Below are 26,778 nucleotides of genomic sequence, written 5' to 3'. Positions count from 1 at the left end.
GTGTATGTGTGTGACTTTGTGTGTGTCTGTGCGTCTTTGGTCACGACTGGAAGGACGGGAATTTGCTAGTGACTAAAGATGGTTTGGGGGAGAATCACCCGCACAGAGAGCTGCCTCTGTTAGAACTTCTGTGCAAAAGACGAGTCTGGGCGCTACGGAGTAACAGGAGTCCCTAGTCTACGGCGAAACAGGGCGGCCAGGACAGCTATGTCAGCCAATCTGTGGTTTCTCCGACTGGTAACTGGGGCAGATGTACCAACGGCAGATTTAAACCACACTACCTACCGCTACCGAAATTCAAGTTTCCCCTCACGCTGCCCTCTCCAAGAACAATTTTGTTCTCATTGTCTCTGGCTCATAAACTAGACAGACGCTGCCTTTCCTTCCTGGCCTGGCTCTGTCCTGAACAGAGATGGGCGCACCTGAGTTGCACTGGCGCGAGGCAGGTCTGAGGTTTTACTTGCTACCACGTCCGACAGTGCTTTACAGCAGTCAATGTTAAGTAGTGTGCGGTTACGGCGGAGAACTTACCACTCGACACAGCTCCTGAACGTCGTGCTGCATGAAGCTATCTAAAGTTTCCCACCTTGGAAAGAGAAAAGGAATGTTTGTATTTATTTACAGTTCCAGACTTCAAGTAAGAGTAAACTAAGCAACTCAGACTTGAAAAGCGAGCTGTAGGACAGGCCACTATTCGTCAATCCATCTTCTGAGGGAATTATCTTTAGGGGTCCCCAATTTAAAGACCACTGAATTCTATCAGGGCACCAACATCTTCACAGCTCTGTCCTGTTCTGAACGTCCTGCGGTGCATAAGAGGACGTCGTTAAGTGGTGAATTATTTCTCAGGCCAAATTCCAAACCACAGCCTTTTATTACGGAAAGGACAAACCAAATCCAGTGATCGAAACACCCAGGCGCACTGAAATGCCTACACTGCGCTCTGGATTCTCCTACTACGCGCTCACCCATCCTTGCAGAAGGAAGGAGAAGGCGAAGAAGGCGATACAATACATACCCGAAGGACTTCGTTAGCTTTTTTGTTCCTACAGGCTTATCGCTGTGCTGTAATTCGTAGAACACTCTTTGTAATGCTAAGGGGACGCTTTTGGATGAATCATCACCCTCTGTTGGCATCATGTACACAGCCTAAAATAATTGATTAAGAAATAAAAATGGAATTTTATGTGAAAGTATCATTTCCAATATCACAACGGCTAAGGTAGTTGGTAGGGCTTCTAACTATCCCTCCAAAATAGCTCAGGACACTTTTTTAAAAGATCCTCAAAGTCTGTAGAGGCAACATAAAAACCATGAGAAAGCAAAAAAGATTTTAAAAATTTACCTACAACTCGCCATCCAAAGAGAACCACTTGTATTTCATAGCTCTTGGAACAACACTTTTTAGCTTCACATCGCTTGTGAACAAAAGGTGTCACGAAACCTAAGTGCCACTGGGATGATCCACACCCCCACCCCCACCCCCGGTCCCGACTATACCGTTCTGTCGTGGTCACTACAGTGCCAACGTAACCGGAAAAGCCAGCAGAGCAGACCAGCCAGTGCCTGCCCCCGCCCCCAACCCGGAGTCCATGTGGCCTGCACCCTCGCATGGCCTTCCGAAAGGACTGACGACTAGCTAGCCTGTTGTCCCAGACTCAGGGGATGTCTGCGGTCTTTACTATTAGCGCTCTCAGGAAAATGACCTTTACCTGTATGTGAAATTAGACTTCACAGTCGGTGGCTTTGCAATTCAATTTTAACATAAAAAACTTTTCAGATGTTGCTGCTAATGCCTTTCATATTTAAAAAAAAAAAAATTTTTTTTTTTTTTTTTAGTATTTCTAGCCCAACAAAATTAGGTTAGCCAGCAAACTTTTGATCATCCAAGTTAGTTTCACGAGTGTCCAAACACGGAGGAATAAAGATATGCATAAGCATCCCAGAGGGGCCCCCGTCCGGAGACAGCACTGTGGTGGTACCGGGAGAGACACGGCAAAGTCCGCCGACAGGACTCTGCTTGTCCCTTAAAACTTGAGAAGAGGGTGGGCGGGAGGTTGAGGGAGAGAAATACCATCCATTTACCTTTCGTAGTTGATTTGTGAAAAATAAAGTCTGCAGCAGGCTGTTCATGTAACAAGTCGCTCCCTGATTCTTTAAACCGACATAGCCCGTGTGCTTCTTTGAATCCCACCTACAAGACCAGTTCGAGGTTGAGGGAAAACCGCACAGGACACCGCCTCGCTTCCGCAAGTGCGTGTGGAGCGTGTGGCCGCCACACTGCTGTGCACCACCGCCTGTCTCCCGCCATCCTGACGTGGGAGCGACTGCCACGCACTCCTCACCGCCAGGCCCCTGCCTGGGCACCAGGGCCCAGAGTGCTGGGCACAATCACGGGCTCAGTTCACCCAGGTGCACGAACCGGGCGCTGGAGAAGCAGCTTAATGCCGCCGACAGCAGCGCTGTCCTCGTCTACCGAGATCGCCGCTCGCACGTACTGGCTGGATTCTATCAGACTGGCTCCCGGTGTGGCTCTCCTGCATTCGTATTAAGTCACGTGTGGAGTCAGCAAGAAATGCCAATGGCTGAAACCCCTCTTTTCTGCAGACTCATACACACGAGCGAAGCCAGGCATGTGTACCAGGGCAAGCTGAGCTCAGACTTCTGAACTGGCTCTCTCTCTTTAACCTGCTAGGCTGGTGGTCTTCTCTGAGCAGAATGGGTAGGTCTTCTCAGAGCTGGCGGTCCCCACTGCACACCCCTCCCCCAGCCCATATTGACAGGAAGCTCGAGGGAATACCAGTCAAACCACCCCCGGGCCCATCCCCATCTGCATATAACGCGAAGACAAGAACGAACACTTTTGCCACTGAGCTGTGGCCAACACTAGACCAGGTGTCAGGGTCAACAGTAAGTGCTGATTCCAGGGCTTAGTCCGTGACCTTTCTGACACACTTGGGTATACCACACGGCCCTGGTTACAGTATGTGCGTATCTGTGGATCATTTTAAAAATTGGCAAGAAAATGCAAGAATCCTAAATTATAAATGGTTATTTTAAAATCTATAATCACAAAGATTTAGGTGATAATGCCTGAATAGGTCGTGGTAAGTAACACTAAGCCAAGAAATCAGTTTTGATTGGTAAGGGTGAAAAACCCAGTCCACTTTTTTAGTCAAGAAAAGTAGATCATTAACATAGGGAAAAGGTTTTTAAAATGGGGGGGGGGGGGGAAGGACAAAAGCAAAAGACTGAGTTTTCTTGTTTTTTGCCTCCACCCCTGCTACAACTCAAGCCCTGAAAAGGCTGCTTAAGAAAAGCTGGATCCCTCCTGTACTTGCCCTGGCCACGTCAGCCAGGACCTGGGCTAAGTAACAGCTCCTCCCTGGCTGCCCCACAGTCCCTACTGGATTCTACCCAGGCCAACCACACCCTCCTGCCAGAGCAGGGCCTCATGAAGACACACAGGTAGGGGGGAGAGACGGGTGCCTGCCACTCCACTTCTTCCCAGACTGTGCTTTCCAGCCTACCCCATCCCCAGCCCTGAAAAGTCAGCAGGTCCCCATGGCCCAGCGTACCCACCTCAACTCCCACCCCTTCCAGATGCGCCACCCAACCCCACACTTCGCTGCCGGTGCCTTCACTCCTGATGTTCTTCCTGCCCCAACCCCTTAACCTCCTTAACATGTAGCCCAACCCCATGCTTTCTGCAAGGCCAAGCACGGCTTTGTGCACACAGACCTCCCACCCCTGGGGTTCGATCTCATCTCCTCCTCCGAGCTCAGCTACACCTCCCTCACCTTCCCGCCCGCCACCCCTCCACCATCATACCTGCCACTTCCAGAACTGGTAGGAACTGCCCCCTCCCCGCCACAACGGCCCCACCAGTCTGTGTATTCCTTGGGGACAGAAACCCATGGCTAACTGGCCGATGAGAATTACACTCCTAGTGCACAGTAGTGTCTGGCATACAGAAAATGCTCAATACATGTGTCAAGTGAAGGGGTCAATGTGAAGCTGGGTAAGGTGTGTGCGCCTAGGGGCAAGCACAGGGAGGGTGCTTATCGGTTAAATATATGCACTGTTAATGTGCTAATGTTTCTTTCACTACAGCACAAAAGGCATTTCTTAAGAGCGCCCAATTAAAGAAAAACTTACGCAACTCCATGGGGAGCATCCGCCTGTACAAAGACTTCAAAAGTAACTTTGTCATCATCTATAAATCCTTTCTCAGGATCAGTCACTTCCTATAAAAAATAAGAATATCCAACTTGCATAAGAACACACGGACGCGTGCTACATTCCAAAGAGACAATTACCCTCACACCCTCTGCATGTTAGAGGAAAAGACTGCTTTTTCAAACACCCAAATCGTGCTTCTGGTTTTGCAGTGTTTTGACTGGTTTCAAATAGTGTCCTCTGAACAAAACCAGCAAAAGCATGGTTCCTCTTGGAGGCATCTGGGAAGTCCCGGGGAGCCCCTCGCCAGGGCACAGGCTGGAAGGAACGCGCACCTGCTCACAGGAGCAGGGCCTGTAGAGTCCAGCAGGATGCCCCCTTAAAAACCTGCCCTGGTTTCCACTTCTGCAAAAAGCAGCCAAGGGACACCCGGCTGACTCAGTCGGTTAAGCGTCCGACTTCAGCTCAGGTCACGATCTCAAGGTTTGTGAGTTCGAGCCCCACAGAGGGCTCTGTGCTGACAGTTTGGAGCTCGGAGCCTGCTTCGGATTTTGCGTCTCCTTGGCTCTTTCTCCCCGTCCCTTGCTCACGCACTCTTTCTCTCTCTCAAACTAAGTGGGGGACTGATGAGGGTACATGAAACCAGGCCTGGCTCAGGGAAGCGCCCCCTTTTAAAGGAGATTCGGCCTGTTGGGAAAGCTAGGAACTACCTTACGGACGTCCGACAAAGAGCTGAGACTCAAGCCCTGTCTGCTGAATGCTTCAAAACCTCAGCTTGCAAACTGGAGAGATCACATTTTCACAGACACCTGTTCACCTGATAGAGCAAACATTCTCACTGCGAACAGAAGGATCTGCAGAATGAAGAAGGAACGCTGCTCAGGTCAGTCAGTGTAATGGCACAGTTACTTACGCTCCAGGCCATGAAATTGGAGAAGCCCCAGTCATTCTCTTTGTGGAAGAACAAGTGGCTGATGCGTCGACTGAAGGACTTCTCGTCGTCTCTGTAATTTATTATCTTCAGCACAGCTTGTGCATGGCAAGACCACGACCTGGTCAAAGAGAACCTAAGCCTCAGGTGACCCACTTAACTGACGTTTACACATTGTTTCAAAACAGAGCATGTGAAAATTCCCACATTTTTTCCCCGTCCTTCTATTTGGGGAGGTGGAGTGGGGGGACACATTTACCTTTAATGAAGAAAGAAGCTAAAAGGGGTCGAGGAAACACCCCCCCCCCCCAGTGTGGACTGTACTGATTTGACCCATGGGTTGTTTTTGTTTTGTTCTGTTTTTTAAGTAGGCATTGAGCTCAACGCAGAGCTCAATACAGAGCCCAACGCAGGGCTTGAACTCATGACCCTGAGATCAAGACCTGAGCTGAGATCAAGAGTCGGACGTTTACTGACTGAGCCACCCAGGTGCCCCGAGCCATGGTTTTATTTTAATTTTTACAAGTTTTTTTTTAGGTCAGTTTTTTTTTTAATTGGTATCAATAAAATACAGTTTCTGAACTTTAGATACTGGCCTTTAGAGTCTGTAAGAGACTAGCTTCTGGTCAGACAGTGGTTCTGGTATCTGGGTTGGGTGTTGGGTGAAAACACAAGAGCTCCCCTCCAGGAGCCCCCGGGAGCTCTGAGCAGGGGCACCTAGTCACAGCCACAGCCCAACTGTCCGGGCTGCAGTCAGGCTGGGGGCGGGTCACAACAGAGCCTCTGGATCTGTGCATAAAAACTGAACGGACGCAGCCCTTTAAAGGGCCACTGGGGGCTTGGAGCCACAGCAGAGCCACACACAGCAGAGTTTCCAGAGAGCTCTGAAGTGACAGCAGTGCAGGCCCAGTATGGGCACTCCCGTCTGCCCAGGCTGCCTGCTCCAGGGACGGACGGCTCACCGCGTTCCCAAACTACTGTCAGGCCCAAATTGTCTGTTAGGCTAAAATGTAGCCTCAATACTCACCGGAAATCAGATCAGAATGTGAACACAGGAAGGAAAATTTTAACCTATATACAGGCCCTGGCTGCAGCACAGAATTGGCCTGGCACTTCTTAAACATCCACGTAAAAAAGAAAAATGTAACGGACTGTGTTCCCTGGAGCTTGGACAGAGCAGCCAAGGCCAGTGCCCCTGTGGCCCTCTGGGGACCAGCTTTCACTGAGAGGTCTAAAGGGCCACAATCTGGGGGTGGCAGGGAGCCTGGACAGACGTGGGCCAAGGAAGCAGCCTTCTCACAGATTCCTCAATATGGGAGGAGAAGGACACAGTGACAAAGTGATCTGGGACCCTTTCAAACAATGTCAACTAAGCTTCTGATATACGCTGACCGGTGACAGTTTTTAATTAAGGGAAGAATCAAGCTATTGAGGATCTATCAATAGGTAGAAAACGTGAAGCCTCTGATCTTTGTTTTCATCTGAATAAAGGGACCATAAACACTTTTCCCAATTTGAAGACATTTTACTACATATTTCTTTTTAAGAATTGTAAGAACAAAACAGTTTCTCTAAAATAAACTGGGGAGGCCCACGTGGTAAAACCCTCAAAAGATGTTTTAATCCAAACTCTCTGAATAACACACAGGAGCTGGTTAACACAACAATGCCGAGGCCTCAAGACCTGAGGAATGTTCCTTAGCTACAGTTTTCCTCTCAGGCACTTACTGGTAGAATAATTAAACCTGGTAATGCAGTAGTCAGCTAGTCCAGATGGACCCTGATTCCGTGTTCCCTGGGTGGGCAGATTCTAATACCTGAACCTCAGTGTCTTGTTTGCAAGAAAAACATACACCTTTTCTAGCTTGGAGAGAATACCTACCATTGAGTTTTAAAGAGAGAAATGTAGTTCAGCTAATGTAAAATCAGAGGGCTATGTAGAGGCAGCAAGGAAAGGCAAAAGTTTTAAACTCAAAGAGGCCGATCAGACTGAGCCTCCAATCACGGAGCATAACTATTTGTGGGTTCGTAATGGCATCATTTAAACTGTCTTACGTGGAATCAGATTCAGCATTGCACTGGAGAAAGAATCCTACGCTTTTTTGGTGTGGTCTGTCTGGATAAAAGCGTGGCATCACCATAATCTTCCACGGCAGATTTCGCACAAAACACGGAGGGCTAAGGACCGACTCACTCAGTCTGCTGAAGCGCTCGACAGTGAACTGAAAGGTTGCCTCGGAGCGCCAACTCGTGTCTGCAAGAAAAGGCCGTGTCAGTCACAGGGCTCGGGCGTCGTGAGACCACACCTGACAGCCGACAACCGTGGGACCCGCGCGGGACAACCAACCACGTCGGGGAGCCGTCCGCACAACTGCGACCTAACCACTAGAGCCTAACTCTTGGGAAAGTGAGAGCATGGCACCTAGAAGAGGGAGGGGACACGCCATTTGCGTGTGAATGAAATCCAAATCCCAGAGGGCTACCGACACACCCCTGCCTGCCCTCCTAGATTCCAGAGCTGGGCCTGTAAGAACGTCTACTCTACCCTCGAGCCCCGAAATTGCCAAGTCCTCCCTGGTGAGTGGACAGGCTCTGCAGAGAAGGCCCGGGGCGGCCGTGGGACAGCTGCTCAAGGTCAGGGCGCGCGGAGGAAAAGCGGAGGGCGGACTCAGGCCGAGTCAAGTCTGGAGAAAGGAAGGGGAGGGGGCATTGCACCCGCAGGCTCACCAGGCCCCGAGGGGGCAGAACAGTCATTCCCGCTGTTCTAGAGACAACACTGCTGAGAAGTTAGCCCCAAACAAACGTTAACATCATCAGTTCACAGTTTCTGTGAAATACCAGCCTGGACTCCCTAGGGGGAATAATTTATAGAGAAAGAAACCGGTATTCTTCTCAACACGAACGGTAAAAATTGTTCAATTTACTCAACAAGACGTGAAGGCCACGTACAGAACTAAGGTTTCCTCCAATAGAAAGCAATATATTGGTAGAGTGCCTCTTAGCAGACATTCAATTACAAGTCACACTTTAGAATTCCACCCTTTGCCCATGGTGACTGTTCATTTACAAGTGACTCAGGCTCACAGGACATCTGCGGCCCCCCGCCCCCAACTGCTGTCTATATGGTGCTTCTCAAACTCTTGGGGAGTGGCAGTCTCCCAAGGCTGCCCCGCCACCCTTACTGACCGGCACTTTTACGAGACATCAGAAAGCTGCCACAGCAAGGTCAAGTTGCCATACAAGCTTCTAAACGCTTTCTCTCACTTTTGGTGCCTATCTGGTTGGAGACGGGGTACAGTTCACAGACTGGCAGGGGAACGAGGGCCACGATGTGAAAAGCCACCACTGGCGTATGCAAGAATCAAAGGTGCGTGGAAGGCTTTTTCTGGTGTGGCAGCGGGGGCTATTTTGCCATCCTTGCCCCCCAGGCTCCTGACGCACAAGAGGAGACTCTCGGGCTCGGGGAAGGGCATGTTCGGAAGAACAACATGCCGCCTTCCTTCACCCTTCTGTCTCCTAACTTCTAAGACAACCAAACGCTCAGGACAGAGACTTCTCAGGGCACAGAGACTGCTTGCGTTTGTGACTGTCTGAATTTGTTCCTAAGAAAACATGTCCATCAATCCTCATGAGAGGGTAGTATTCTTTACCAAAGAAATAAGAACCAAGAGGAAATGCGACAGTTAGCACTAACACCTTCTTTTCACACTCTTCATCCCCAATTGTTCTGCTACACACAACCCTGCTCAGCAGACCGCAGAGGCTCTCTGGGAGGAAGAGCGGCTGAACAGGGGGGGTGTCCGTCTGAGAGATGCAGTATTTACTCCAGCTTCTTGAGGTGGCAGATACGACCCTAATCCCTCTGAGGGACCAAAGTACCAAAAAGCCAAGAAATGTGTTCTAACGTCTAGGAATGGCGCAGGAAAGACGTGGGCCACTATTTCAAAGACACAAATCACACGTGCGCAGCACTTAAATCCTGCAAGGTAGGCAAGGGCAGGGGTTCTAGAAGTCCCACTTCACAGATGAGGAAAACTGAGGCTCGCTGAGATTACGTGGTTTTATCTTATCTGAGGTGTTTTACAAAATGACCACAGTGGGTTTCAGTACCCATGATCTGTGCACCCTGAACAGTGACCTTGCCTCTGGTTTGTAAAATGCCATATTCTGAAGTTTAACATACCCCTCGCAAGGCAGAGCACAATAAAACTGGGCTCTTTGTGGAGACCAAAGAACTGCAATCAACCAAATAAAAGTCACCAGAGGGCACACACTCATGGGACCTAAAGAGCTCAATTTCACAAAGTCCTGCCTCTCTTGTAACTCGCTTGTTTTCAGAAACAATTCAACCCATTGTAGGATTAGATTTTTATATAGACAAAATGGAAATGCATCATAAATGCTTTCTCCATCCCAAACTTCAGCCCAAATTCGAAGTTGATCTTAAATACGCAACAGAACCAACCAGAACTCTGCATGGCACTGAGACTGCAAGATGGCAACCCCTTCCTTCAGAGGCAGAAGGAGCAGCCAGGAGCCAGTGCCTGCAGCCATCCTGCCTCACAGAGCTCAGCTCACACGTGCATTTATACACTCCATGTGAGATTCCGCCTCGCATTCAAGGCACATCCTTAGGACAGACTTGTTTCTGAAATATGCTAGGAGACTTCATGAGAATAAAAATGTTGCCCTGTGGTTCCCAACTCTTCATAACCAACTGAATTAACTGGCAGAAAGGCCTGGCCTGATGACAGTCCCATGAGGAATTAAAGGAGACCTAAATGTCTTCACCCGAGAAGACAGGTGAAAAGTACTCAAAAGTCCTATTTTCGCAACTCCCCTGTGTCTATAATCACTTCACGATTAAAAACATGTTTACATGGGGCGCCTGGGTGGCTCAGTCGGTTGAGCGACCGACTTTGGCTCCGGTCATGATCTCGCGGTCCGTGAGTTCGAGCCCCGTGTCGGGCTCTGTGAGGACAGCTAGGAGCCTGGAGCCTGCTTCTGATTCTGTGTCTCCCTCCCTCTATGCCCCTCTCCCGCTCATGTTCTGTCTCTGTCTCAGAAATAAACATAAAAAAAAAAAAAATTAAAAATATGTTTACGGCAGTGCACTTGGGAATCTGGAGGGTGCCCCGCATCCTGCGGAATTAGTTTTCGTCCAGGGACTTTGTAACCCGCCTCAATGCCGCCGTCAGCGCATTAAAGCATTACTGTGCATCTCCGTTTACTGTCAAGGACAGGACGACAAAGCTCCCGCTCCCTGCTGTCATCACACCTCCTCAGCCCGAAAACCTGGGGAGCCATCACCTCCACTCGTGCCTCCCACAGCAGCACTGGCTGTCATCGAAGCAGCCACCACGCCCATTCGTACCCCAACCTTATCTTCACAGGACAGAGGCCTGGGGTACAACTGCATGAAAAAGGTAGAGGAAGATACAGGACTTTGTTCTGTTTTGTTTAAATCAGAAGGCTGGCCTACGGAGTCCCCAAATGGCGCCCTTGCGGTAAACTTATCAGACCTCAATTTTTCATTTTTTGCCAAGTCCCAGTTAATACCCAGAAATTACTTTTGTTTCACGGGTACCAACAATCTCTATTTGCAGAGGCTATATTTGCTCTAAAACTTTTTGCGGTCATCTACGGAAAAAACTAAGCAAGAAACTAAAATCAAAGTAGAATAGGTAGGTGTAACCAGAAAATGATTCTAATTCTTGTCCAAGTTCCACATTAACATGATTTTTTTTTTTTAAGATTTTATTTGGGCGGGGCGGGGGGAGAGAGAAAAAAAAAGATTTTATTTTTGAAGTAATCTCTACAGCCAACGTGGGGCTCGAACTCACAACCCCGAGATCAAGTGTCGAGCATTTTGCTAAGCCAGCCAGGTGCCCCTAACAGGATTTTTAAATGCTCTTTGTCTCAAGCAAACACCTGTCCATCTGTGCTGTCAGCCACTGAACTTTTATGTAGGAAACCCCCCCTCTGCCCAGTAGATCACTCTAATCCAGCGTTTCCCAGATTGTGTGCCCCACTTTACGATGTTAGAAGGGAGATTCCGGAAAGGGGGTTCTAAAGTTCAGTCTTGGGGAATCATTAGCAAATCTTCTGGAGAAAGATGTTAGGGTGCTGACGGTCCGGAGGTCCTCTGCAATGCAGACCCTTGCTTGGCCCAGTGCCCCTGAAAGTTCCTGGACTCAGCCCCTCTCACCACATGCTAACGTCCTGCAGAAGAGGGTTTCAAAGCACTTATCACGACTGGGAAAATGCTGCCCTAAACTAATTCTACTCCTAGAACCAGAACCATCTCCCTCCCACTCTTTACCATTAAAGAGATACAATCTTTTCACTCTCTTAGCCTGGACCTTTCAAAACACACCTCAAATCCCCAACTGGGAAGGCCGTGCAACTGAAGACCACACTCTGCTTTCTCCTGTAATGTTCCCAAGTGGTAACTCACCACAGGAATATTTCTACTTTTAGGTTCTATGGTTTGGCACCATTATTTACTACCACTAATTTAGAAGTAAAATTTGCCTCAAAAGGAAAGGGGTTTTATTTATGTATGTTGTGGAGACCGAGGCAATCGGCAACCTGGACTTCCGGAGACATCTAGCAATGCAGAGCCGTTTCTGGTTGTCGGGGCAACGGGGATCGAGGCTTATGGGTGGGATGGCACTGGCATCCTATCACACAGAGGATTGCCCCGCAACAAAGAATGATCGGCCCAAAAAGGCAACAGCGCCACCAAGGTTGAGAACCTGCCCTTCATCTACATCTGCACCTCCTCCCAAGCCCTCCCCAAAAACACTCGCAGAAATATTCATTTGGAATTGCTCTGTGGAACTAGACAGGGAGCTCGCTGCCTGAGGTGGGCCAGTAACAGCTCTGCAAGTGACTGGAACCCACCTCTAACTCACACCTGGCACATCTGGCCTGGTCACACCTTCCCAACTGCGCTCACCGAAGCACTTTTGGCATCTCAGGTGTCTGAAATTAAACCAAGAGCCCAGCAACCAAAGAGACCACACCCACACCGTTGCCCTTGATCTACGGTGGAAAGCGCACTCCACAGGTAACAAAGCAGCGGGGTTCAGACCACGCCTCTTTACCTTCCTCAGATATTGCCTCAGCCAGCTGCCAGGGGGTAAACCGCACTGTGAGAGAACTCTCAACTACGGCTGCAGTTTCTCATGGAGGCTGAACTTTTGGCAGGAGGTCTGAACAGCAGTCCTTCTGGTGGTGCAGCCCGTGACTGACGGTTTCTTTCAACTGCCCCGTTACTCCCCTGGGAAGGACACAACCCTCATGAGGATTGATGGACATGCTTTTGACAGAACATGGTTTCATATTACACTGCAAGATTCCAGGGACTGCATAAAGTGATTACTGGCTGCTACCGTCTCATGATTTTGACCTTGCAAATAAAAGTATAGGTCACATATCTGACAAATTATAAAGAAGAAATAGCCTCGAAAGAAATGGATTTCCTGGGCACAAAATGTCCATGCATACACATATGCAAACGCTTTTTGCATAGAGGATATAGACCAAAAGTTAGTGTGGGAGAATGAAGCCCAAAGCTCGATTCTGATTTTCACACCTATTGGGAGTAGGGAGGGATTTTCGGCTACAGACAACTGATATACCCACTACAGTAAGAATGCAATGGAAAGCCAAGTTCCAATGGCTAGAAGTATCTTGCTGCAAACAAAAAGGAAAGGAGAGTAAGGTACACTAAGATACACTTGTTCTGAGCGTTAACAGTGGTGGGGAAATGGCAAGCCTGAGTAAATACCCATCTATCACAAACTTCTGTACTGAAACCTTCTCTCCTGGGCTGAGGAGAACCAACTTACCCTGAAATTTGTAGGTAGTCTTAAAATTCAAAACCAAAACAGGTTCCTCAATTTTCCTCAGATACAAACCTCCTGAAAACTAGCTACTCCTAAGAAACTCACAAGTACTCAAGGAAGAACTCTATAGCACATCCAGTTGTGTTTCTGCCCATTGCAAGTAAACAAACCACATGTACTCACCATCCTCCATATCTTCCTCTGTGTTGTTGTGCCCATCACTCATGGCTACATTCCCGTTGATAACAGGGTTTTGAGTAATTCTTGGTGGATCATCTGTATCTCCAGCTTTAAAGAAAACAAAGAAATTCCATGGTTTTTACCCTCCAATCTTGGATTAAATAAAAACACATTTGTACTTTTGATGATTGTCAGTCACTAGTATGTTCCAAGTGTGCCATAATAAACATACTCTAACCCAAAAGGTATATACTAGTATGTTTACTAAATAAATATGAATTTTGGTTGTTTTCAAAATGCTAAATGGGATGCAATCACTCTACCACATTTGTTCCATTTGCACTATGTTGAAATAGCCTTCATACTCATTAAAACTCAACCCCAGAGAAAATACTGTTGAGCTTACTAAATATATACACAGCAGTGTGCATTAGAATGTTGTACCACATGTCAACGCTTTAAAACATCAAATTGTGTCTCTCAAAGTATCACAGGGCAGTTACTGTAATAATTAAAAACTATAAATCCACACAAAAACCAGAACTGGAGGGACTGGAAGTTGGGGGAGGGGGTAGAGGGTGTGTGAAAGGGGGTCCCTAGAAGGACTGGCATTTATAAAGAGTCTGGAAGGGATTGAGAAACACATAAAAAGGTTTTGTCATTCTAAATGCTTGCTGAAATCTGGCTTGACAAACATTTACACATAATCAAAGGCATGGATGCAAAACTTCAAAGCAAGGAGTGGCAAATATAGGGTGTAAATGCCAAATGTAACATTCTCATCACTATTTATGCACAATCTTCTTACTTTGACATAGGTCCTTGTCTTAAAAGAAAAAAAAAAAAAAACACTATGTCAAGATTTGGGATTTAAATAGCCTCCACTGGCCAAAAGGGTCATACACCATGCGTAAACCCTCTCCATCCTCCACATGTCATGTCACTGCAACTAATGCGGGCCCCCATATATTGCCTGTACACATTCTGATCGAAATTAGCAGTCTCAGCTACAAACAGGAGATGTGGTTTTGAAAAGCGCTACTTAAGTGTGTCCTAGTCTTGCGACAGGTCTCCCCCATCAGCGGTCAGTCTGATTCAGCACCACGGACAGCACCCTCGCCATTCCCCTCTAGACACTCTCCCAAACCCCCAACTATCCGATTACATCCGTCAAAGAATCTCTGGATATAAACCATGCTTTTCCCCTTACACATCTCAAAGCACACCTTCAAAATCCTTGGAGGCCAAGAGACTGATATTACCACCCAAATTTGTATCACTTCAATCCTGATATTCTTTAATTAACTATCAATATATATACACTTCAATTAACAATCGTGCTAAAGGTATTTTTAAAAACAAACACATATACATTTTTAAACTGGTCTCGACCACCATACCCTGACAAAAACCTGGGATGGGTGGGGGAGAAGGACAAATTCTTGTTTGCTCTTGCTTATAATTACCTCAAAGTCTAAAAACTCTTAAAACATATGTGCTTAAAAAATCAACATGAAAAATCAGGTACTTTGAGACGTCTTTCATCCCACATTTATCCTCCTAAATTAACATCTAACCATCATTAAAAATATTTTATGAGGAAAAACACCTATGAAGGCCTATGAAATAAATTCTGGCACATTCTACCGACAGAATATTATACAGCAGTTTTCTCTTAAAGGTTCTCAATGTACCTAAATGTAAAGTTCTCTAAGCTATGTTAAGTTAAAAAAAAAATTTAAAGATACCAAGCAATAAATGTTATCACACACAACCTCGGTTATAAAAGAGACAGTCTGTTGGAATAAGAACGGATAAATTCTCATTTCCCCTTCCATGACAAACACTGAAAGGACACACAAACACACAACTAGAGGTCCTGCAGGAGGAGCAGCAGTGGGATGTACACACACACACACACACACACACACACACACACACACACACAATCACACCAACGCACTGTCTCACAGTAACTTGCTCCACGTATGCCTGCCATTTTAATTTAGTTCCTTGTTTCAAAATCTGTCCCACTACAAGTGCCTTAGGTTTTTAATGTTTATTTATTTTTTAATATTTATTTTTGAGAGAGAGACACAGACAAAGCACAAACGGGGAGGGGCAGACAGAGAGACAGACACAGAATCCCAAGCAGGCCCCAGGCTCCGAACTGTCAGCACAGACCCCGATGCGGGGCTCAAACTCATGAACTGTGAGATCATGACCTGAGCCAAAGTCGGACTCTTCACCAACTGAGCCGCCCAGGCATCCCTAAAATATGATTTTTAATGCACAAAAGCACAAACAAATCATCTCTGTATACAAAACAGAGCATCACACCTAAAAACTAGGGTGATGTGTAAATATAAGCAGTCTGCACTACTGTAGGTCATAGAATTCGACAAGTGATTCATAATCCCAAAGATTCTTTTTTTTCTTTTACTTTTTAAAAAAAAAATTTATTTATTTTTGAGACAGAGAGAGACAGAGCATGAACGGGGGAGGGTCAGAGAGAGAGAGGGAGACACAGAATCTGAAGCAGGCTTCAGGCTCTGAGATGTCAGCACAGAGACCACAGACGCAGGGCTCGAACTCAAAAACTGGGAGATCATGACCTGAGCCGAAGTCGGACACTCAACCGACTGAGCCACCCAGGCGCCCCAATAATGCCAAAGATTCTGACATCCAAGCGAATTCAGATTATAGCTGAAACAAGGTATCTTTAAGGGTTTTGGTGACTTGAAATAGACTATTTCTTACCAGAAGTTATGGCAATAATAAAAATCAAGATCAAGTCAAAAGATCTATGGCTTACCTCCACAGCACTTTACTGTATGTACAGTGTGGGAAGATAAATAAATCGGGTCACAGTTTTGCAGAAGCAGGATTAACTACAATGCGACAAGTGATGAAAGGCTAGTAATTTATAAACAAGGGATCCCATCCTTGTGTTAGTAAGATGGGATTTCTCTGCCATAGGCCCCTAAAGGCAAAGTAAATAGAGTTCTACTTTTGAACCGGGTTCTCCTGAGCAGTACACCTCACCTTTTTACACACCAAGTTACACATTTGTGCTGGGCTGACCCACTTGCTCTTTTCCACCCTCCAAAAGCATGGAGATGCTAGTCTAAGCCAGTGGCTGTGAAATGACAAAAAGTCCCTGGCTGGTCCACCATGTATAGGAGAAACTTGACCAACGACAGGCCCCGTGAAGCTCCCAACCAAGTGCCATGGGGCCTTGGTAGAAAAAGTTGACACTCAAGTCTAGCTCCTAAGGGACTGAATATATCCAGTTAAAAAAAGCTCCTCATAAATGAGCTAGTTCAGCAAGAGGATTAAAAATTTAATTAAGACACAGTAAATCCCTGGGCCTGAATTCAATGATGAAAGCAAGCCCACAAAAACTCTATACTAGGCTTCCAGAATTATCTTAAATACTAAGTCTGCTTTCATTATCATCAAAGAAGTTTAAGATTGGGGTGTGTATCTATTGATCACCACATATAAAGTGGTCCTGTTCCTGAATTTTAGATACCATCTAATTGGAATTTTCCCTTATGTGTCAACTCTCATTTGGCCAAACATGAACTACAGCACTAATTTTTTGACAGACATGGTCTCAAATAACATTGGGGACATGTGGCAAGCACCAATGACAATATGCAATGCCTCAAATAGAAAGACAAAAGTTCCCTAATGTGCCAAATATCTGTAGGGGTGGGGTGGGGTGCGGAGGAGGAGTTATCATTTGAAAATGTATTTATGAGACTCAAATACAATCGAAGATCATTTCCATTACTTGTGACTGGTTAACCTTGCGATGACAAACCCTGTGGTAAGCACCCAAGGCACAATTTATACATATACATGTACATATATTTTAACATGGGTAAGAAGGGGCACAAAATGCCTTTTCTAAAGACTAGAAACACACAAAAGGCTAGCTTGGCTGGTTACGAAGCCTATATATCTCCTCCTGTTACTGAGGAGGCCATGCTTGTACTCTGCGTCCCTTCCCACAGACTTCCACTTGTGAGGTCATAACACGGGATCGCTCAACAAAGAACACTGGCCGATTGCTATGGAAATGATGTGGTGCTAACTCAGCATCTCAATCTCACTCCTGGATGAAGTAACAGACAAAGCAGAATTTCAATTTGTCGTTTTTGACATTTTGTCACCTCACAAAAATTACTCAAGCCTCTCCCCAAAAGGGGGGGGCGGGGCAGAGAACCACCACAGTAAGACCTCAGAGCCTTCCAACTAAGAGGTGTATACTGCCACCAGGTGGTGCGTCAGCCGCAAAGATGGAGCCACACCTCCGATTCAGTCTCCGCTCAGGCCCCAGATGCCCCCTCAAACTTTTCAACTAGTGATTACAACCCAGTGGGCAAAACCACAGCGCAGTTAAGAGGCCAGAATATATGGAGTGCCAACGCAGAGCACACGCTCTCAACTCCAGGCCCCCTGGTTCACTTGGAATTCCAAGGCAAAAGCCATCTGGTTTCTGCTTAGTCCGCCTCCCCTCATCTCCTCTCCAGACCCTGAACCCATTTTAAAGATTATCACTGAAGCAGAGGTTATCACGGTAAATGAGAACACGGGTATCTTTCTGCATAATGATTTCTTAATTAGCAATCCCCAATGTATTTCAGAAGGACAGTTTAGAAACACTGCTACTACTGGTTCTAGAAATCCACCAGCATCTAAAGATCCCCATCTGAACTCCCAAGTCACCTTCTCGTCCAAGCTTGTGGTTCCCCGCCATGTCCGCATGGCTCAGCAGCAGAGTCTGCTGGGGCTGGAGCCAGGACGGTTCTCTCATCCACATCAGAGTGATGCATAGAATCTCTAGGAACTCTACCTCAACATTCTTTTTTTCAAAGCCCCTCCCCCCCCAAAATTCTTGGGTGTCGGACAAGGAACATATTCAAGAAACCTCATCAACTTAGAGAATCACTCCCAAAAGGTAACGAGGTCCAGAAACAAAAAGCGGGTGTTAATGGGAAAAAAGGAAGTCTGGAGTTTGGTTACTAGTTCCTTAGTTGCTGACATGGGCACACCGTGCACAAACTACATCTTTCTTGTAAATCTAAAATTAATCCAAAATTAAAAGGTCACTTGAAAATAGACAAAACGAGGGTGCCTGGGTGGCTCAGTCAGTTGGGTGTCTGAATTTGGCTCAGGTCATGATCTCACGGTACGTGAGGTCAAGCGACACATCAGGCTCTGTGCTGACAACACAGAGCCTGGAGCCTGTTTCGGATTCTGTCTGTCTGTTTCTCCCTCTCAAAAATAAAAGAGAGAGAGAGAGAGAGAGAGAGAGAGAGAGAGAGAGAGAGAGAGAGAGAGAGAGAGAAAATAGACAAAAGAGAAGACCCGTAAGCCTAAGAAGCAAGGAATGTAACTGATATTAAAGATATATGTGGGAAATTTCAGCATGAAGCATCCACACCAGCATGCCAGAGATTCTCACACAATTAAAGATAGAAAAGGGTAGCCTGGAAGGGAGCTTGGGTCAGTGCTGGGGCAGGACCAGAAGAAACAGGATCTGAAGTTTGATGCAAGGGCGCCTGGGTGGCTCTGACGGTTGAGCGTCCGACCCCTGACTTTGGCTCAGGTCATGGTCATCGTGGCCCCAAGATGGGCTCCTCGCTGAAGGTGGAGCCTGCTTAAGATTCTCTCTCTCTCCCTCGGCCCCCTCTCCCATGCCCGCACATGCACACTCTCCCTCCCTCAAAATAAATAAATAAACGTGGGCCCAGAGCAAACATTCTCAGGTGAAGACCACAAGTCCTCTTTAACATGGACCCACTGGCTTCGGGTTACAGCTGGATGTGAGGGGCACCGCTGCCAGGGGAACCCTGTCTGCATTCTCTGCTTTTCCTCCTCAAGACTGAGTCTGCCCAAGACTGGTCTGTCCTCAAGGAGAAATGCTCACCCCTTAGACAAACTAAAAGTTCACTGGAGCCCCCAAATGAGCCCAGAGGCACCAGTCAAGAAGAAATAAAGAAGGAAGAGGTCCTGAATAAAGTAAGACAATGCTATTTTCGGAAAGGCTGAATTTCTTTATGTGCTTTTTTAAGTGCCTACTTTCAACATGACCTGTACTCCTGCAAATTTCTATCAGATCAGGCTGATACCATTCCTTACTAAACATACTGTGAGATTACAGAGTCACAATTACTATAAAAATAATAGAGATCCAGGGCACCTGGGTGGCTCAGTCATTTAAACGGCCAACTTTGGCTCAGATCATGATCTCATGGTTCGTGAGTTCAAGTTCCACACTGGGCTCTCTCCTGTCAGCTAGGGAGCCAGCTTCCAATCCTGTCTCCCTCTCTCTGCCCCTTGCCCACTCACACTTGATCGTGCTCTCCCTCACACACACACACACACACAAAACAAACATTAAAAAAAATTTTTTTTTAGGAGTGCCTGGGTGGCTCAGTCGGTTAAAAGTTTCATGATCTCACAGTTCGTGGGTTCAAGCCCCACATCAGGTTCTGTGATGACAGCTCAGAGCCTGGAGCCTGCTTTGGATTCTGTGCCTGCCTCCACCCCCACCCCCACCCCACCGTGCCTCTCCCCGCACTCACACTCTGTCTCTTTCTCTCCCCCAAAAACAAACACTAAACGTTAAAAAAATTTTTCTTTGATAAAAAAATAAAATAAAATAAAAAGAAAGAATAAAGATCCAATTCCCTTTACCCAGTTTCCCCTGGTACCATTTTGCAAAATCATAGCACTATGTAATTCACAACCAGGACACTGGTGCCGAAGCAACATGCTAATCCTGTTCCTGTTCACTTGCAGTTGTAAGACACAAGTAGGTCTAGGTGTCCAAGAGTCAAGACAGTGAATGGGTCCCACACAAGGACCCTTGGGTTGCCCTTTCATGGCCACACCCAGCTCCCAGTGTGCACCCCCCCTCCCACAACCCCCCGGCAACAACTAATCTCCATCCCCATATTTTTGTCATTTCAAGAATGTTACATAAATGGATGTGGCATACAACCTTTTGGAACATCTTCTGTCACTCAGCATAATTCCCTTGAGACTCAGGTCACCAACTGGTTTCTTTACATCGCTGAGTAGGATTCCACAGCAGGGACATACCATCTGACCTGCAAACAGCTGCGTTGTTTCCAATTTGAGGCTATTGGAAATAAAGCTGCTATAAACATTTTTGTGCAGGTCCTGGTTCTATTATTTACTTTTACTTTTGGGTTTCAAAGAATGAAATGCTAACAGCACCAAGGCAAGCAGTACAGGATGAAGAAGGGCAAATAAGGACTCCTCCACTCCACTCCTAACATGAAGGAAGCCACTGTTTCATGCGCCCCCTTCCAGGTTTCCTCAAGGTTCATATACATGCACGTGCAACAACGTACGTGAAATTCTTCTGAACACAAAACGGTATTCACAGGGCACGAATAAACTAGAGCTACCCCAAGTCGGTGCACATAAATATGCGTATTAATTTAATTCTGAATAGCACCATACCATATCACGATTTATTCAACCATTCCCTGACAAGGACTGCCTCCAGTCGGGTTTTGTTTTTTGCCAATGAATGGTGCGATGATCTGTACTGTGACTTTAGTTGGGCTATGATTTAACACCAGGTAGTCTTTCTCAAACTCGTGGGACCCCTCCCCCCAAGTCATCATCCAAGCTCTTTCCAATGGCAATTAGTAACACATTAATCCTACTCCTGTTCACTTGCGCTAAGACACACGTAGGTCTGTGTGTCCACCAGACACACGGACACACCAAGACCCACAACGCTGCCAATTAATGCCCAGCAATACATCAGAACACCTGCGTCCTGCACTACGCTCACACGCTGTTCCGGAGAGCTCTTCCAACTCAGACACAGCTCCTTCACTCTTGCTTTGCAGAATTCAGCTACAACTGACATCTTGACGTCCTGGTCCACAGCATGAATCCTAACGTACAGAACCTAGCTCTAAGTTCACCCGGAGGAGCAAAATGACAGCTGATAACAGGGAGACACAGAGGACGCACTCAGCACGACTGAGACAGAGTGCAGCCGCTGAAGTCTGGCTATACAGGGAGACAGAGCAGGGGACTCATCTGTGGGGTCCAGCAAGTGGGGGTGGGGGTGGGCAGTCCCAAACAGCCCCCCCGTGTAGGGGCTGGGGAGGCGGGTGCTCCAAGGACATCCCCGGAATCAGGGACTCACAGGCCACGGTGAGATGGCATACTCCCTAAGAAACCAGAACCCCTAAGACCTGGGTAAGAGTCCGGGCAAACACGCAGCAGCGCGGGAAGCCTCAGCTGCTGTGGAGTCAACGCCAGGCCCTGTGGAGGATTCTTCTAAGGCAAGGCTGGGCCTCAGGCAGAACCATGGACCATCTCCAGGCCTTGAACAGAACCCGGAGGTCACAAGGGGGTGGCAATCAACCAAGGAGACACTAAAGGTGAGGACGGTGGGTCCCAATAACTCTGCAGCTGCAACTGGCCTCCTCTATTCCAGGACTCAGTGATTTCTAAAGGGAACCCCCCCCCCCCCCCCGCCACAGCCACTGAGTGGAACAAGGCGGGTACTGACCAGGAACGCTGGCTGTTGACTATGCTCACCTCCCCAGTTACAAAGACCACATGCCTGGGGGCTGTGAGAAACACAGATGCTTTCCTGTCACTCTCTGTGCCTGGGGAGGAAAGGGAAGCCTCTCAGAAGCAGTTTCCAGGGCGCCTGGGTGGCTCAGTGGGTTAAGCATCTGACTTGATGGCTCAGGTCATGATCTCACGGTTCATGGGTTCGAGCCCCGCGTCAGGCTCTGTGCTGACAGCTCAGAGCCTGGAGCCTGCTTCAGATTCCGTGTGTCCTTCTCTCTGCCCCTCCCCTGCTCACGCGCTGTCTCTCTCAAAAATAAATAACCATTAACAATTTTTTTAAAAAAACACAAAATTAAGGCAGTTTCCGAACATGGTCCTAGATGGAAAACTTCAACTGTGCTTCAAAAAGATCCTTTTTTTTTTTTTTAATGTTTGTTTCTGAGAGAGAGAGAGACAGAGACAGAGACAGATACAGACATCGAGAGAGCAGGAAAGGGGCAGAGAGAGGGAGACACAGACTCCAAAGCAGGTTCCAGGCTCTGAGCTGTCAACACAGAGCCCGACATGGGGCTCGAACTCACAAACCGTGAGGTCATGACCTGAGCCGAAGGTGGAAGCTTAACAAACTGAGTCACCCAGGTGCCCCCAAAAAGATCCTTTCTAATCCATTATCATGACATTACCCAGGATTCAACATCTCTCCCTAGAACACAGGCAGGCCCTGTGTGCCTGCAATTAAAGTAACTACTAACTAAAACAATGTTTTAATTACTTCTTTGCTGAAGGCACGAAGAGCGGGAAGAGCTCGAGAGGTAAGGGCATCCACTTCCGGGGGGGCTGGGTGGAGCCAGCACCCAGTGAGCCAACCTGCTTATCAAGTGTCTCATATGTGCCAAGTGCTGGGTTGGGACTTGGAGGGAGCACACAGATAAGCCCCCCACCCCCACCCCGGCCTCCTGGTGCTCCTTTCTTGCGGGAGCAGACAAGAGGGAAGAATTCCAACAGAGGGGGAAACAGAGTACAGGGGAGCCGCGGGGCCATCAGCCTCGAAGGAAGGGATGACACGTGGGTAAAGACCACGGAACGAAAAGGAGCCCGGCTGTCAGACATCCTAAAGAAGCACACTATTCTGGATTCAGCGAACAGGGTCAAGGGCAGGGGGCCACGGAGAAGGAGGGCAGGGCCAAGGCCATGGAGGGCCCTGAAGGCTCCGATAAGGACTCTGAATTTCTTTCTCCTTTGTTCCCCGCTGCGCAGGCTGTCGGTTCCTGCCGCTCAGCCCACTGCTCAGGCCAGGTCTGCTGCCGTGGAGTCGAGACTGTCGGTCCCATGACCGTCAGGAGCTCCTTATTTCCGTCAGAAGCTCCTCTGCCAAGCCACCGAGGATGGATGCGGAAGAGGGGGTTTTGTTTTGTTACTGGTTTTTACTAGCTTGCCCCTTGGGGCTAGCCTGCCAGGCTGGAGGTATCGTTAACAATGAAACCATGGCCGAATCAATACCACCGCTCCAAAGTGCTCTGCTTTCATTACTTTTCTGATTTTATACACAATGTGGCTACACCCATCCCCCATGAGGCTGGCCGGGAGCCCATTTCCAGATCACGGTCCTGGCCTACTAACCAGGGCCTGCTTTGGTCCTCTGCCGTTGGCGGGCCACCTCAGGGGCCAAGGCCAGTGCCCGCACAGCTTGTAAGTCACAGAGCCTGAAGGTTCAGAGCAGACCCGCTGTGTTGAGACCTGACAGTTAGCTTCACGCTCTGAATCCTGATTTAAATTAGGAGTATGAAAATAAAAGCCCCAAAGACGGCCACATATAAATTCGTGTACCTTAAATAAAAATATTTGTTTGGGACCTCCAGGTTAGTGTGATTATGTAAAAACCATCCTTTCCCCTAGAGGATGGCCCTAACTGCCAGTCACGTCCCACATTCTGCTGGCCGGCGTGCATACTGGCTGGCGCGGAGAGGGGCCTGCGATCTGCATGCACCACCGAAGAGCTTAGAGTTGCGGCACTAACTACTAACTTGTATAGCACAGACCACCGGCGGGAAAGAAAAGGTGAGTCCCAGCAGGCCCAGCAGAGACCCAGCCTCATGGAAGCCACAGGACAGAGGCAGGAAGTATTTGCGTCACACGACGGCCAAAGGATTAACAGCCAGAATACACACACAGTTCCTAAAAATCAACAACAATCAATCCAACTACCACAGAGGAGAAATTCCTATAAACTACAAACGATTAACAAACATGCTCGACTTCCCTCACTAACATGATACCATTTCCATCCAACAGCTTAACAGTGAAAAATACTGGAAATGCCCCCTTGATGCTGTGGGTCTCACAAAACGAGTGGGGTCAAAAGGCTGTCAACTATCCGACCTAGAGGCTGTATTTATTCAAACCAAAATGCCAAATACCCTTTTACTCACATGTCATTCCTAGGAACCCATTCCAAATTTTTTTTTTTAACGTTTATTTATTTTTTGGGACAGAGAGAGACAGAGCATGAACGGGGGAGGGGCAGAGAGAGAGGGAGACACAGAATCGGAAACAGACTCCAGGCTCTGAGCCTTCAGCCCAGAGCCCGATGCGGGGCTCAAACTCACGGACCGCGAGATCGTGACCTGGCTGAAGTCGGACGCTTAACCGACTGCGCCACCCAGGCGCCCCAAGGAACCCATTCCAAAGAAAACTAGCATCCATGCCCAAAGATCTCCACAAGCACAGGCTTTACACTGAAGCACCATTTTTTACAGAGATGTTAATGGCTCTATTTTTATGAAGTGTCCAGAACAGGTAAATCTACAGAACGGTGATAAGCGCTCGCCTGGAGCTGGGGAGATGGGGAGGTTGGAGGGGTCGCAGCTCAGGAGGGCAGGGGCTAGGGTGGTGTCAGAATCTTCCCAAACGGACGGTGGTGACGGTGCACAACTGTAAATACACTAAAAGCTACTGAGCTGCGTGCAGTGAATGAATGACCTACAGGGCGAATTAGAGCCCGATAAAGCTGGATGCAAAAGACAGAGACAAGATCTTAACAGAAACGGGCCATTCTGTGTGGGGACAAAACAGTTCCAGAAATCACAATGGTCTCTGAGGCTACGCAGGGTCAATGGCGTGCACAGTGACCAACTGAGCCACACCAGCTGGAGCGGAACTGTTCGGCTTCCTGCAGCATTCCTCTAAAATGAATATGCAACATTTTGGTGTTTTAAATGTTCAGTGATCTACAAAACTGACTCATGTGTGAAGTCCACTCTACATTCATGTAGTTTTAAGGAAAGTAAAACGGTCACGAGGGGAGATGCCCACCAAGAGACGAATCACCGAGTGGGTCACCAGGATGTCCTTACACAATGAGTAAGGCTGTGTGTGTGTTACCTGGGACAGAAGACCCACCATACGCTATGTGCATGTTTACTTCCACGGAATCAATCGGGCACTTTCTCCTTGCCTTCTGGCTTCCGTGTCATTTGAACGGTTCCGAGAATATGCACTACCTCATCCAGAAGTAAAAACACAAGAGGCACGTGCACCACCCACCCCCCCCCCACACACACACAGCAAAGCAAACCATGGTGCAAAAGGTACAACCCAAATACTTCCTAAGGCAGGACACCAGTCCAAGAGTCCTTAGAAAACGCACCAGAGAAGGAAAAAGATGACACACTAGTTGCACACCTGGAGTCAGGAGGGAATGGAGTCCTGAAAGTTCTCTTTACACCGTGGCGAATGGCAGCATCTACTTGAATGTGTGGGTTTTCCTGAAGAACTGGTTACAAAGAAGGCAGTCTAGGGGCTGAGGATGAGTTCAGACACGGGGAGAGCAAACTCTTGATTGTGCTAATTAAAACTTTTAAAAAGCAGTCAAACACAACCAATTTCAAATGGGTTCATTTATTTGAATAAAACCACCAAAAGCAACTTAAGAAGGGCACCTGGCTGGCTCAGTTGGTTGAGCATGCGACTCTTAATCTTGGGGTCATTAATTTAAGTCCCATGTTGAGTGCAGAGCAAATTTAAGAAATAATAATAAATTAATAAGCAAAAAACAGCAACCTAGAACAGAAGACTAAATTGTTTGATTTCTTTTACACATTGATGCAGGCCGACCACCATTCACCACACCTTCTTCTCATCTTCCTTTTGAGGGGACCCATCAGGGCTATCAATAAACAGACAAATCCAAGACCTTTTAAAACACTAGTGGCCACAGAAATTGTTTGATTTCGGGGGTGGGGGGGTGGAGGCTGGTGCCTGGTTGGCTCAGTTGGTTAAGGATCTGACTCTTAATTTTGGCTCAGGTCATGATCTCATGGTTCATCGCTTTGAGCCCTGCATGGGGCCTGCTTGGGATTCTCTGTGTCCCTCACTCTCTGCCCCTCCCCAGCTCCGTCTCTCTCTAAAAACTAAATAAATAAATAAATTTGTGAGAGGAAGACTAGTTTCTCAGAGAATAACGAAGGAATTCTGGTTTTGTTTAAAAAGGTGGGGGGGAGGGGGGACACTTCAGTCTACAAACCAGTGTTAGACCTTGACCATCTGCTATGCACAAGAAACATCCCCTGTGAAAATTGGACTTCCAAGAGGTAAGGTCATTAGAACCGGAGGCATACCATGTTCATGGACTGAAAGACTCCTACTCAAGATGTCAGTTTTCCACAAATCCGTCTTTGTGTTTGAACACAATTTCAATCAAAATCCCAAAAGGATTTTTTTATACTTACAGACAAGCAAAAAGTTTTCAAGGAAAGATGAAAGGAATACAGACAATAAAACCATTTTGGAAAGAACACAGTCCGAGAAATTACACCTGATTCGACTCACTCTAAAGCTTCAGTAATCAACACAACAAGCAAAGTAATCATAGTGTTGTATTAGCAAAGAGATGAGCACACAGATGCATGCAACTGTGGGGAGTCCAGAAACAGACCCCCACACAAATGTTACTATTTTTGGGAAAGGTGACCACGGAAAAGGGATAGTCTTTACAACAAATGGTAAAGGAACAACTGGACGTCCACAGACTAAAACAAGGAACCTCAACCC

General features: G+C 47.4%; 1 protein-coding gene and 1 long non-coding RNA gene across 4 annotated transcripts in view; one reads left to right on the top strand and one right to left on the bottom strand.

Moving 5' to 3' along the window:
- The window catches only part of USP7 (ubiquitin specific peptidase 7), a 65,494-nt gene that overhangs the window by 20,402 nt on the left and 18,314 nt on the right, over positions 1 to 26,778 (bottom strand). The window contains exons 1-9 of one of the 3 annotated variants that reach the window (XM_019820971.2): positions 17,881 to 18,011; positions 13,147 to 13,251; positions 12,220 to 12,395; positions 7,166 to 7,364; positions 5,093 to 5,231; positions 4,159 to 4,247; positions 2,086 to 2,194; positions 1,019 to 1,149; positions 532 to 586 (exon numbers count right to left, since the gene is read on the bottom strand). In XM_019820971.2, the coding sequence (XP_019676530.1) occupies positions 532 to 586; positions 1,019 to 1,149; positions 2,086 to 2,194; positions 4,159 to 4,247; positions 5,093 to 5,231; positions 7,166 to 7,251 (609 nt within the window). In that variant the 5' untranslated portion in view covers positions 7,252 to 7,364; positions 12,220 to 12,395; positions 13,147 to 13,251; positions 17,881 to 18,011. Of the gene's footprint in view, positions 1 to 531; positions 587 to 1,018; positions 1,150 to 2,085; positions 2,195 to 4,158; positions 4,248 to 5,092; positions 5,232 to 7,165; positions 7,365 to 12,219; positions 12,396 to 13,146; positions 13,252 to 17,880; positions 18,012 to 26,778 lie in introns of those variants that run through there. The other 2 variants (XM_003998879.6, XM_023246944.2) reach the window with 2 other exon arrangements.
- LOC109495301 lies at positions 17,988 to 19,190 on the top strand. Its single transcript, XR_002150640.3, has 2 exons — positions 17,988 to 18,112; positions 18,975 to 19,190. It is a non-coding gene; the product is annotated as an uncharacterized LOC109495301 (long non-coding RNA).

The sequence above is a fragment of the Felis catus genome, chromosome E3 (assembly GCF_018350175.1).
Source record: "Felis catus isolate Fca126 chromosome E3, F.catus_Fca126_mat1.0, whole genome shotgun sequence".
NCBI classification, from domain to species: Eukaryota; Metazoa; Chordata; class Mammalia; order Carnivora; family Felidae; genus Felis; species Felis catus.
This window is presented reverse-complemented; position numbering and strand designations above follow the sequence as displayed.